Genomic DNA, 13,311 nt, shown 5'->3' with positions numbered 1-13,311 from the left:
CTTTTACATTTTGTTTTTCATCAAATCAATCATTGATAGTTAAGATATGAGGTTATACTTTGCTTGTGTCTTATGACAACATTTCAAGACAATCAAAACATTAATTCATAGCAAATTTGAGTCTTTTTATGTGTCTCATTGAAAATAAAGCAGTGCTCCAGTTTCAGTTGTCTTTAAGCATCCATGTTCCATTAACATCACTGCCAAGTCCTTCCACATTCGTTTGTACCAGATTGTACATCGTTTTAACAACAGCTCAACTCTCTATCAACATCTAAAAGGGATGCCTGGATAAAGGTCATTACATAGAAAGACACACCATTCTCCTTGGCATCAGAAACTGGTTAAATCACCTTGGCAGTCTTGACATAATTTACCCAGAGACTCTTCTGTGGATCAGAAAGAACATCTGACTTAGTTGATATAAAACACTATAAGCTAACAAACCTTGATATTGCAATGCAGACTACTTTAGTGACGCTTCTTGACGTGTTTCCCGAGAAGTGAAGTTCGCAAAACAAAGTAAATGACCCATTCGTCCTAGTCGCCTTGCAGGAACTTGAATTCGTTGTTGACTGATCAGCTGCAGTTTTCTCGATTTCTGATGAACCTCGGTGTTAAACCTTCCTGCTCGACCTCCAGACCTTGCAGAAGGTTAAAAAAAAGCTCTTTGTATTTCTAACCTGAGACTTTTCTTTACTTTCTAACGTGTAGTTCCACAAAGTGCCGCTAGATGTCAGTGCGTCCTTAACTGTCAGTTCGCGTACTCTCTGGACTCCACCACTTTTCTCTGAGAGAGGGGTGCTTCATCTTTAAATCTATCAAACACTAAATAAATCGCTGCAGTGCTGAGTGACCTATGACACAAGCGGTATAGTATTAACGTCAATAACGCCATGCCATTATCGAAACACATTAAAGTTATATAGAGTTGAAATTACTACGAGCGCCCCACCCCCCCTGTGATTGCGAGTCGGTGTGTTGGTATCACTCACTGTCATGGCCGCCTGAGTGAATGGACGTCCTCGAGCCTGCTCCGCAAACAAACACTTTGAGAAAACAACCGTGTCCTCGCTTCTCTGAGCTTCAGTCCGCGGTCGTCTGAAAGCGTCATGGCGGGCAGCAGCACCGCTCAGAAAACATGGGAGCTGACGAACAGCATGCAGGAGGTGCAGAGCATAGACGAAATCTACAAATACGACAAAAAGCAACAACAAGAAATCCTCGCTGCGAAGCCATGGACGAAGGAGTAAGTACACAACGGGAGTGCAGCAGAGAATGGTTTGTTTCCAGGAACATGTCTGGGACTTTAAAGTGTCACTAAAGTTAGAATACAGTTTGGGCACGAATTAGCAGTTTGACGTTAGCTAACTCCGCGGTGGCTATTCACAAACGTCTCTTTAATATTATACGTAATAATATAGCCGGTGTTGATCATGTGACGTTTCTTTGCCCCCCCCCCCCCCCCCCCCCCCCCAGTCACCATTACTTCAAGTACTGTAAGATCTCGGCTCTGGCCCTGCTGAAGATGGTGATGCACGCCAGGTCCGGAGGAAACCTGGAGGTGATGGGCCTCATGCTGGGGAAGGTCGACGGCGAAACCATGATGATCATGGACAGCTTTGCTCTGCCGGTGGAGGGCACGGAGACCAGAGTCAACGCACAGGCTGCAGCCTACGAATACATGGCAGCGTACATCGAAAATGCCAAACAGGTCTGACTCTGACACACACACGTCTGACTTCATTCATGGCTGAGACATTTAGAGCCAAAGCCTCCACTGTTCAGTTATAACATGTTGCTTTACAGCTCATCTCTCATTTATAGGCCAATTTAATCAGATATATTATTAGATATCAAATGTATCGTCACTAACTGTAGATGTTATTTAACGTATTAATTTATAAAGCAGTCTGAACACATATATTATAAGATATCAGATATGTCATCACTGCCCGGAGATATTATTTATCATATTTATTTAAACGGCAGGAAGGGAGGTACCATATAAATATTAGAGTATCATTTTCACATTAATTTCATATCATGCCTCCCTGTGTCATCAGTATTGTTCAATTCTGTGTTCATTCATGTTAAATTCCAAGCTCAAATTGTTGTTCATGTGTAATACTCTGAGACATGGCTACTCTTGATACCTTTCCTCTCTTAGAAAACACAACAATAATAATCAATCAATATTTTCAGACTATTTGTGTTTTTCAGTCTTTATAACCGGTATAATAGTTTTCAAATGGCAAAGCCTTGATATCTTGGATAACAACCTCCGTCTTATCTCTTATCCCCCAGGTTGGCCGTCTGGAGAACGCTATTGGCTGGTACCACAGTCATCCAGGCTACGGATGCTGGCTGTCGGGCATAGATGTCAGCACTCAGATGCTCAACCAGCAGTTTCAGGAGCCATTTGTGGCTGTTGTGGTGAGACAGGAAACAGTAACCTTTGTTATTTCAAGTCAAACACTTGGTAAACAGCAAACTAATTGCACCTCATTAAAAAGTAGTTCAGGAAAGTGAGCTCTTTTCATTCCAAATATGACAATATACGTTGCTTTTGGTGTAACTGAGAAGAGGGTGTAATTTTTGATGTATGAGTTGTAGGTTTCCATGTTGTACAGATTAATATTTTGCTTTTGCAACCATATATGTTATTTATACTTCATGTGGTTCATCAGTGCTTAAATGCCACAGGCATTCTGTAATTAAGTGCATATTTTCAGCACACTGACAGCTACAGCAGAGGGCTCCTGGTGGCCAGATCTGAGTAGTCCCCGGAGGTTTGTGTGACCCCTGACTTTGTTTTCCTGTTCTACTGTATCTTGCTTCCTACAGATCGATCCCACTCGGACTATTTCTGCAGGAAAAGTCAACCTTGGCGCCTTCAGAACCTACCCAAAGGTAACGCAAAGACAGCACCTCCCTTTTGACTATAAGTTTAAAGGAAATCTTAAAGAGAATTCTGGTGCTTTTTCTTTCATATTTGTAGTTTTAAATTTTTAGTTTTAGTCTGGTATATCAGTTTTATTGCCTTTGTGTCTCATTTGGCTCTGTTTTAGGACTAGGTGACCCAATCCCCTCTTAATTATTTGTTTATTATTACGTACATATATACTTTGGAGAAAAGGTTCTTCTTCTGTTGTTAGGTCTCAGTATTTCCTCTTTGGATTTTCAGGGTTACAAACCTCCTGATGAAGGACCCTCAGAATATCAGACGATACCTCTCAACAAGATTGAAGACTTTGGTGTTCACTGTAAACAGTGAGTGTGGACATATACAGTCTATTAAATTGTTCTCGCCATATTTAATACTGCCATAACACCCACATTGTGTAAATAATGTTTACCTTATTTGCAGCACTGTAATATACTTTGTTCTTTACTGTGTGATTGTATTACTATGCTGTACATATCTGATGTTTTTCTTTTGATTCGTCTCTCTCAGGTATTATGCCTTGGAGGTAACTTACTTTAAGTCCTCCCTTGATAGAAAGCTCCTGGAACTCCTTTGGAATAAATACTGGGTCAATACCTTAAGCTCCTCAAGTCTCCTCACGGTAAGAACGCAACTTCAAAAATCAAAATGTTCGCTAATTGTTTGACATTTTGATTTATGGTTAAATATTACACTATAACTCATTGAGACATGCAGTCATCAGCTTGTGATGCTGTGATTTATTGCTGCCTATTAGCAAAGCGCCTTTGTTTATTGATGTTAGTAATAAGCTTAATTTGAAACTTTCGAACAAAGGTTATAAGTATTAAAAGTTGGACCTGGCCCTAATGATACAGATGCTGTTGTGGTTCATCATCTTCTTTCACCCAGGAGTTCATTGTAAAGATTGAAAAGACCTCATGTGAATTCCCATTCCCCATTGTGGTTGCAGTCATTCTGTCCCGGGCTTGACTAAACAGTGTAAATAGGCATCAGGCTTATCCAAACAGTTAGCTCTTTGGCATTCTGGATGAAGATGAATTGACTAGATGTCAAGAATGAGCTGCTCCAACGGTGACGGGCTTTGTCAGTTGCTACACTGTCACCCTCGTCAGGGGCCCCAGTGTCATTGTGTTTTAATTACCTTTTCCACTAAAAACATGGCCTCACCTTAAGCAAACTCTTCTCAGACTTCTTTTCATTCACTACGGAGCACAGACTGTTCCTGCAGCTTCTTACACAGATGTGTTGTCATCCTGCAAAATTAACGTGTTCTTGGAAAATCTGTTGTCCAGCTTTTGTTGTCAAATTGTGCATGAATTAATGTGTGTTTGTGTGTGTTGGATGGTCAGAATTCAGACTACACCACAGGCCAGGTGTTTGACCTGTCGGAGAAGCTGGAGCAGTCAGAGGCTCAGCTGGGCAGAGGCAGCTTCATGCTCGGGTTGGACACACATGACAGGAAGTCTGAGGACAAACTGGCCAAAGCAACACGAGACAGGTAAATGTTTTTCTTTATTTAACACTTTTGGGCAGTAAAAGATCAGCGCTGACTGTGGCTGCTTCCTTCCTCCATGCTTTACATCCTAAAAAGAAAGTAGTTGATGGTGTTACTTTTATTTAATTTAATCATGTTTTTTACTGCTTAATAAACAACTTGTCAACATAACTCAATTATTGATAATCTATTCTTTTTATTTTTTGTATCACATTTTAACAAATGATTTTAATGAAATTCTTTTTTATTTAAATGTTATTAGATGTCTGATTTTGAACTTCAACTTGGATTATGTTTAATATTGAATAATCCGATTATTTTCTCCATAAATAAATATATATTTTTGTATTTAAAAAATGTCAGAAATTAATGAAAACCTAAAGAGGTTTAATTTTTAATGATACAAAATGGAGAATAACTTAAACAGTTAATCATTAGAGTTGATAGTTCACAATGAATTTTCTGCCAATGGACTAAGTGATTTATAATTTAAACTCTAGACTAAAACTGAGAGGTCTGTTAAACCTTCTGAATTGCAAGACATGCAATTATAAACTAAATGTAGCATTATTACTATTCCACTGATTTTGTCTTTTCATGCTATATAATTAAATATATTTGAGATTTATTAACACCAGTTTCAGTAATATCTAAACCACACGAAGAGACAATAAATATACCTTTACTATGTATTATTGTTGAAAGTCCACTGATACCAGGGTGAATGTTACATCTCCAGACACCGTATCCGTTTTGCTGGTGGTAATTACTGATCTCCATTTTCCATGGTGTTCTGTTTTAGCTGCAAGACGACCATCGAGGCGATTCACGGCCTGATGTCTCAGGTCATCAAGGACAAACTCTTCAATCAAATCAACACATCTGCCAATTAAACCTGGACTATGAGCTGATTTGGATTTCACCAGGAAATGTTTTCTTGTGCATGTCGAGCACTTACTGTTGATGGTGATTTTTTTTTTTTTTTTCAATATTTTTGTGTTTGAGGTAGCTAAGGAATACAGCCAGGACTCCTGCTCCAAAAAAAATAAAAAAATATATATACAATGCCAGTACTTTGTGTGTATTTCATACTTTTAGATCAAATTAGATATTGCAGATATTGTACCTGGGTAATTGAACAAATCCACTGGATATTCGTCATCACGTATTCACTCCTCTATATAAATATAATACAGATTCTTAAGGTGCACTGCGTTTTTGTTTCCCGTCAAGCTCTGGCTGTTGTTACAAATCCTCTTACACATCGGGCCTGTATTCTGCTGCAGCCCAGCAATAAGACACGCGCAGCCCGACCGACAGTCAGCCTTTCAAGCGCAGTCTGTCACGGCGTTACATAATGGAACAACAAGTTCAAGTCTCTGCATAGGCTCAAATGGAAGCGGCTGCCGTGTGGGACGTCTCTGCGGAGTCACTCCCAGCACAGTTTGGCTCTTGGTGGTACACAGTCCAGCGGAGTGGCCAGCTCGTCAGGTTGTGGTGTGGCAGTGATGCAGTGCAGAAACAGAAGCCGCACACACTGGAGTCCATTCACCCAACGTGTCTGCTCTCCATCGAAGCAGACACTCACCAAGCCTGCCTGTTTTTTCACAGACAGCTGCTTTGGCCTGGGTTTGTGTCATGTCTTTTTCATGGTATTGTAATGGATAAATGTATATTTTTTATGTCATGCATCGCAAAGCAGAGAATCCCAGCGGGGCAGAGGAGGTGTCTGTTTTTTCTCATGTGCATGAGCTTTGGCACCACTTCTTATAATGATTTTCTTTAAGTATTATAAAGGTGTGTCTTTAAATTGAGGGTGTTTAGTGCAGCGGTTTAGGAATATGAAATTTATAAGATTATATTTAATGTAATTTGGGGTTTTGAAATTATTGTATAGGTTTATTGGAACACATGTTCTCCTGAAGAGCTCATGTTTTTGCCAGATATTTAAATGTTTTACATGGACGAGCGTCACAGAGCTGAGAAAGTATTCAGAGTATGCACTTTTAAAATAGTTGCTTCCAATGTTTGGTCTTTCATGGTGATTTAAGAACCAGTGAAACATATTGAACTCGTTGGACATGTAAATAGTGTGATTATCACCAGATGGACATTTGTATGCATGACTAAAGGTGGAATAGGAAAATGTATGTAAATTCTAATCAAGTCAAATTGTTGGCAGACAAAAATCCATTTCTTTTACTTTATTCTTTTTATTTTTTAAGCAATTTATAGGCACAATATATGTTCCCCGTTACTATAAAAATGCCTTCACCTTTGCTGTTCACACTAAAATATAAGATGGCAAATGATATTGGTATGAGAGCTGCAGGTTGATAAAGCTGATGATTAATAGCTGAAGTATTGAGATGCTCTGTTTAGTTTTGGCTCTCTGCAGAATGAACCCTGACGAGCTCAGTGTTGTGTGTGAAGTGGTGGAGCCCAGCTCAGAGAGGTGCTTCACTTCCTCTCAGACATGTGGTTCTGCATAAGTGGTGGAAGGCTGCTCCCTCACAGGAAACCCAGGTCATGGCATGATATAGATTAACAATGCAGGGGTCACTGGGAGAAGAGGGCTGTGGTCCTGACACATCACGCTGTGCTTTTACACTTACACACATAGACACAGTAGCTGCAAAAAAAAAGTAAGTAAATATGGACAGCAGAAGATCCTGCACTTTATTTGTATTTCTTACTTATTTGTTGCTTTTTAAAAAAAATCCAACTTCACCAAAAAATACATTTCAAGAATTATTAGGGTGTAGAAGAATAACAGAGCATTTTATTTGTCCCTTTTTCCAAATCCATGACAATTTCTCTGTCCTTTATTTACAATTGTCCAAATAAAATGGCAATCCATTTAAATCAATTAGCAGCTGATATAATTTCAATATAATTCCATTTGCTAAATATTGCACTTGTCCCATAATGTTGATCATCGTCACACATGTTTGTCTTCAACCCAAATAATATTTGTCAAAGATAACAAGTAACAAGATAACACGCTTCCTTCCGCTTCCACTGCGTTTACCCTCGTTTCCCATCAGACGTGACAGCCTCGCTGCTTCCGTAGTTTCCATGGCAACTGCGCTTCTCGTTTCAAACGAACCGACATCGCTTCGTTCGTCTCCGTCGAGCAGAGAGGTAGAGGACTTCTTTTACGTTTCACACGTGTTTCAATTCAACGTGCAAAGAGGAAACTCGCGCTAAGTTTAGTTAAAGACGCGGCGTGTTAAGATAGCCTGTAAGCTAGCTGTATAGTTATCTCAATGGCCATTTCTTTTTATTCCTAACATCACACGGATCGTTGTTGGCTCCTCTGACGACGTGTGGATGTGATCACCTCCATGTTCTGCTTATTGTTTTCATTTATATCGTGTTCCTCGCGAACTGCACCCGGACACCTTAGAGTGTCGCACTGTGTCTGACAGTGATAAAGTGCTGCTCCCAAGTGAGAGAAGATCCTCTGCGGTTTGTAACTTCACGTCGTTAGCTTCTGTCCATACTTCAGCTCTTATCGATCAGGGCTCGAGATCAAGCGTGGAAAGGAGCTGCTGTCACATCCCTCTCTGTCTCTCTCCCTGTGTTAGCTAGCTCCACTCTGTGCAGCCAGCAAAGGTGGAAAAATAATGTCTGTGAGTAAAGGAAGCTAATTTATGAGCCCCGTGGGCACTGAAGCAGCTCAGGGAATCGAACACTCTTATTGCAAAACACAAATTGAGTGGTCACTCAGCCTTTGGCCTCTCACCAAGTTTGCTGGAGAACAATGATGATATTGATCAATTATATCATTGAGATATTCTCCCTAATTGTGAATGGACAGTCAGGTTTCAGGCCGTTTATACTCTAGTGTTTGACAATTTGTCATTTATGATCCTGAAAGTTATTTGGCATCAATAGATAAACAGAGAAACATCGTTCTTCCTGCTTATGTCTTTTTCAGCTCACGTGTGTATTTGTCTCCCAGGCAGCTGGAGTCAGTGCTGCGGGCTGAACGCTCGGCTGAAGCTGAAAAGGAGCGTCTGTGATGAGCCACCATGGTCCAGCTGAACTCAGATCTGATCGCTAAATCTAGAACCCACTTCAAAAAGAAAAGGGGCCTCTCCCTCCCAGACTACCTCAAGACACTTACGCACCTTAACTTCTCCCACAAGAACATCGAAGACATTGTAAGTGTCCGTTAATGAACGGTAATGTTGTGATGCTTTGCTTCTCTCTATCTTACATGCCTCACGTTTTCATTTTATTTTCAGGGTGATGTCTCCATGTGCAGAAACCTCACTGTTCTGTACCTGTATGACAATCAGATCACAAACATCTGCAACCTCGGCTTTGCCTCCAAACTCACCCATCTGCATATGCAGAACAACAACATCGCTCATATAGACAATCTGTCCAATCTGCAGAGGCTCTCCAAACTGTGAGTATGAAAGTTGAACTCATTGTTGTCCCGTTCATCAAGCTTTTGGTTTGTGTAAAACACACTGGTTGGTTTTTTTCCGTCTCTGCAGGTATCTGAGTGGAAACAGGATCACAGTGGTGGAGGGATTAGAGCAGCTCCGGGAGCTCAAGGAGCTTCATCTGGAGGATCAGAAGCTGGCACCAGGGGAAAAGTTGCTCTTTGACCCCCGGACTCTCCTTTCACTCGCTGTATGACCCATTTTTACACTGTTCAGCACAACTTTAGGTTCATACACACTCCCTAAATGATTTGAGCCCTCATTCTTTGAAATTATATGTATTTTAAGCCTCATTTAAACTCTTTATAAAAAATAATGTGTGTGGCGTATCGACTTGGTAGGTTATCACATCCAGTGTGAAAGACCTCAGATTTCTTCAAGACGAGTGATCCATGTAAAAGCAGAATATTGTGCTGGGTTTGATGATGTCAAAGGGACCTCTGTTGCTCTCTCTGGTCTGACAAATCAGTTAGGTCTGTTTACTGCGTTTACTGGCCAGGCCATGGATAAACACACCAAAAGTCTCAGCTTCTTGTTTGTTTGGATAATTAAAGAAATTGCTGTGCAAATTTGAAGAGTTCCAGCTTTTTATAAATGTGCCGTTAGAGAACTTCAAACCAAGATGAATATTTAGCAACAGCACTATCTAAGAGTATGATTTGGACATGATCCCAGTAGTTCAGGCTCATAAAGAGGGCAGATGAAGAGGCTTAATCCAAATGGTTCAAAAATAAATCAAAAGATAAAAACTGTACTGTAAGTTTAGATTTATTTTAGGCGCACAATGTTTTGTAATGTGGTATTTTCTTTGAGTGTGTGTCTATGAGAAACACGTATTAATGTACTATGGGGTTTACTCATTTTTTCTAGGAGGTTGTGTTACATATTTGAATAACTGTTTATATTTTGAATGTGCTTGATTTGCTCCATCTCCTCCATCTCCCCCCCCCCCCCCCCCCCCCCCCCCCCCCGGCCTACTTCATGTTTATTTGTAAAATTCTCTCATTTAATCAACTGTAAAATGAAATCTGATTTATTCGCACAGGAATCTCTTTGTGTCCTGGATATCAGTAACAACAACATTGATGATATCAGTGACCTGGCAGTGCTGAGGGAAATCCAGACTTTTTCTGCTGCTGACAATGAATTACACAACATGGAGGTAAATATAGCGTTGTTTTTTTTACTTCACCAAAAGTGTCTGTGAAACAAGCTGCACTTCAGGGATTCTTCTCCAGTGTGACAGAGGTAGATACTGGCTGTGTGCTGTGCACTGCAGTCAAAGTAAATAGAACCACATGACAGCATGACATTCCATATTTAAGTCAACATACCACGATTAGTGGATCAGGTCATTATGAATATTGTTCCGTAGCTTTCTGCAGTGATGTGTGAAATGAGATGGAGAACAGGGTTCTAAAGAACCAAATCCTGCAAATCCTGCCATAGGTTCCCAGTCTGCATGACTTGCACAGGGTCAGAATTATTCAACAAATCAACCAGCCTTTCCCCCCTGAGACTTTTCTCGCTGACAGCTTTAAACAAGCACAAGTTTCTCCTTTTCCTTGGGAGGCTGATTTTTCCTCTCTGCCTTAGAATCCTCCGTTTGATACCCTAAACCACCGCTACTTAACTTAGATTCATCTGATGCAGAGATATGATTTATGCTCAGTCACTTCTTTGAAAAATGACCTGCTTGATTTTTCTGTTTGAATTGATTTACTAACTGAAACGGTTGATGGCTTCATTAAAAGGGATTAATTCCTCTTCTTTTTTTTACCAGTATTTCACACCCGGATGACACATTGAAAGCATTTTGTTATCGAATACTTTGCTCAGGCTACTTTCTCAGCACAAATGATTTGCTTTTGAGAAGTTGAGGCAGGTAATTGTTGTACATGTGCCATTTTTAGCAGATATCTCCTATAATTTATACAACCCATCTGCCGATATTGATTCTGCAAAGACAGCACTCACAAGGATCCGTCCCTTCTTCCGTGCCATTTGGTCAGAGTCCAGAGAAAACCTTATGGATTTTTAAAATAGATTATGACAGGCAGTCAGCCAGGGTGACAAATGGGGAGCATCTTCAGAGGCCGTTAGCTGTGTGCAGGGCAGAGAGGACGGGGGAATCGAAGCCCTGGTCAAATACAGGTTCATAACTGGCCCATCATTAGTCCAGGCGAGAGAGCTGGCCAAGCTCAGCGAGTATCCAGCCTTTGCTGTTCTCCACACCCCCGCGTGGGGGGCAATTTGGGGCCGGGCTGCTCTTCGGTGAGGGCCTTCTGAGTGACGGCCCTGACACGATCATTTATCAAAGCCTGGGAGCGCGCGGTGCTCAGGGGTCCCCTCTGAACTGATTGCAGCACGAGCTGGAAAAGTGGAAGCGCTTTGGCCAAGACAGGAAGGCAATGAACAATCAGAGCGTGTCCAGAGAGTATTCATATTTCCAGACTTGGATTAATGTGCCTTTAGATAAACATACAACTGCAGGCAACTCGCTGGAGGAGCCAGGCTCACACTGCCCCAGGAGAAAACTTGTAGTTACATGACACCGGCGACACTGTTTATTAAAATAGACTGATGTGTTGTTTATTCACTTTCCCCCTGGCCCTTGTACTTCACATTAGCATTCACTTACACCGGCTCTTTAAATGTTTTCTGATGTTTGTCTCAGATTAGTTATCATATCAGAAAAATGTGTTTCAGAGAAGGTTTTCTATTTGAGTGTGGTTTCATTTGAAACAAAAACACAATAGATAATAAGTGAAAGTGTCTCTTTATTTTGCATTTTCAGGAGTTAGAGGATGTGTTTGGCTTCTGGCCTCAGCTGCTTCAGATGGATCTGAGAGGAAATCCTGCGAGTAAAAAACGAAAGTACAGAGATCGTCTGATCATCGCATGCAAAAGTCTCGGTAAAAAAAATCTTCTTTTCTTTCATCTCAGAGTAAAATAATTTTAAAAAATGGTTCACTTTTAAAATTCAAATTATTTTTTCGATTTTTTTTTTTATTCCTCATGTATTTTTGCAGAGGTTCTTGATGAAAGGGACATTAGTGAGGTAACCAGACAGTTCCTCATTAACTGGAAAACATCCAAAGAGGCCAAGAAGAAAAAACACAACACTCTCATGCTGCCTGGACCGTTGAGCTCTGATCCCTTCACAAGTAAGTCACTAAATTCTGAAATTTCTTTTATTCCTACTAAATCACTTCCTTTATTTTAGCATGGTCACATTTCCAATTTAATGTGCACGTTGGTTATTAAGGTGCACTGCCAATGTGATTATGGATACTGGGCAACATCCTGGAACCATATAATTATATAATAAATCACTAAAAATGTTTAATGACTCATAGTATTTTCTGTTCCTATTATAGTCATCGTGCTTTGCTTCATTATTCTGGGTCAGTCTGACACATTTGAATGTGTGTGTTCCGTTCTGACTTTGTTTATATTCCAGACGACTTTTACACGGCTCAGCGTCCACATCCCGGTCACATCTACAGCCATAACATGCAGAGGTTGAAGCCACAGCAGTCTCTCAGCTCCACTGCCATCGATCCCACAGATCTCAGCTGTGAGTACACTGACTCTGTTTCCTAATGTTACACCAACCACACATTCAGCTGTTCTACAGAGAGGATCATAAGTCTGACAGATGACAGTGGCCAATGGGTTTGATCTCACCAAACACTGCGATCCGTCTTATTTCTCCCCAAAATCTAATGTTTTTCATGGTTATTTCACATTTTCAACATTTTCTTGATCAGCTATATTTTTTACGTCATAGGAATATCATAAATATAATATGAATCTCTATTACTACATTTTAAGACACAATTTAGGAGATTTCTTTGATTTTTGAACCATTATTTGCTTCTTCTTGTTTTATCTGATCTCCAAGGACAACACTGAAGATTCCTATGAGGGGGCTTCACAAGGTGGCAAATGCACTGAGGACAAATGCACTGAGGACAAACCCACCGGTCCGATGAACTGTCCACCCCCAACCCCGAACTAACAGAGCTACTGCTTTATTTACTGTTCAATTCAGCTGCAGATCTTTTAATATAGTCGGTGTCATGCACTTGGTATGAGCTCCATAGCTGTTACGTCATTGCAGCCCTTGACCTATTGGATTATATCGTCTGCCTTATCTAGTTTCCAAAAAATATTGTCACATGTTCACATGTTTTGATTTAACCTTGGTCTTCACTAGATCAGCATCGTTATAAATGTAGGTTTAAACAACAAAATAATAAATTGTTTGCTTTCCCTTCAGAATTTTCAGCCTGCTGCATTTCTCCCCCTCTCTTTCACAGCTAATTCATCTATAATTATATTTTTATAGGGTCTGAAGATATTAGTAAGTTTTACAATACCTGATATTGTGTGTGTGATTT

The 13,311-nt window shown here is 40.4% G+C and overlaps 2 protein-coding genes across 5 annotated transcripts; both read left to right on the top strand.

Annotated features, from left to right (window-relative positions):
- The first annotated feature begins 978 nt into the window (after positions 1–978).
- cops5 (COP9 signalosome subunit 5) lies at positions 979–5,515 on the top strand. Its single transcript, XM_020087197.2, has 8 exons — positions 979–1,249; positions 1,480–1,714; positions 2,308–2,436; positions 2,848–2,913; positions 3,188–3,273; positions 3,458–3,569; positions 4,300–4,448; positions 5,248–5,515. Exons 1-8 carry the CDS (start codon positions 1,113–1,115, stop codon positions 5,336–5,338), a joined length of 1,005 nt encoding a protein of 334 aa, XP_019942756.2. The 5' UTR covers positions 979–1,112; the 3' UTR covers positions 5,339–5,515.
- Positions 5,516–7,448: 1,933 nt separating this feature from the next.
- On the top strand, positions 7,449–13,192 carry ppp1r42 (protein phosphatase 1, regulatory subunit 42). 4 transcript variants are annotated; one of them, XM_020087384.2, is made up of 9 exons: positions 7,449–7,589; positions 8,413–8,614; positions 8,699–8,865; positions 8,957–9,095; positions 9,951–10,067; positions 11,703–11,820; positions 11,938–12,072; positions 12,369–12,485; positions 12,813–13,192. In XM_020087384.2, coding segments are annotated over exons 2-9 (927 nt in total). In that variant the 5' UTR covers positions 7,449–7,589; positions 8,413–8,482; the 3' UTR covers positions 12,815–13,192. The 4 variants fall into 4 exon arrangements, with proteins under 4 accessions (XP_019942943.1, XP_019942945.1, XP_069369129.1 ...); XM_020087386.2 differs by having other exon boundaries at positions 7,464–7,589; positions 8,389–8,614; XM_069513028.1 differs by lacking the exon at positions 7,449–7,589 and adding an exon at positions 7,662–7,916.
- The last annotated feature ends 119 nt before the right edge of the window (positions 13,193–13,311 follow it).

The sequence above is a fragment of the Paralichthys olivaceus genome, chromosome 17 (genome assembly GCF_024713975.1).
Source record: "Paralichthys olivaceus isolate ysfri-2021 chromosome 17, ASM2471397v2, whole genome shotgun sequence".
NCBI lineage: Eukaryota > Metazoa > Chordata > Actinopteri > Pleuronectiformes > Paralichthyidae > Paralichthys > Paralichthys olivaceus.
Note: the sequence above shows the minus strand (reverse complement) of the source record. Positions and strands in the feature narration are given on the sequence as shown.

Excerpts from the sequence above, each read along its gene's own strand:
- cops5 (XM_020087197.2), top strand. The coding sequence starts at position 1,113 with ATGGCGGGCAGCAGCACCGCTCAGAAAACATGGGAGCTGACGAACAGC. Across the intron at positions 1,250-1,479 it reads GCGAAGCCATGGACGAAGGA|TCACCATTACTTCAAGTACT; the intron begins GTAAGTACACAA and ends CCCCCCCCCCAG. Across the intron at positions 3,274-3,457 it reads TTTGGTGTTCACTGTAAACA|GTATTATGCCTTGGAGGTAA; the intron begins GTGAGTGTGGAC and ends CGTCTCTCTCAG.
- ppp1r42 (XM_020087384.2), top strand. The coding sequence starts at position 8,483 with ATGGTCCAGCTGAACTCAGATCTGATCGCTAAATCTAGAACCCACTTC. Across the intron at positions 11,821-11,937 it reads CATCGCATGCAAAAGTCTCG|AGGTTCTTGATGAAAGGGAC; the intron begins GTAAAAAAAATC and ends GTATTTTTGCAG. Across the intron at positions 12,073-12,368 it reads GAGCTCTGATCCCTTCACAA|ACGACTTTTACACGGCTCAG; the intron begins GTAAGTCACTAA and ends TTTATATTCCAG.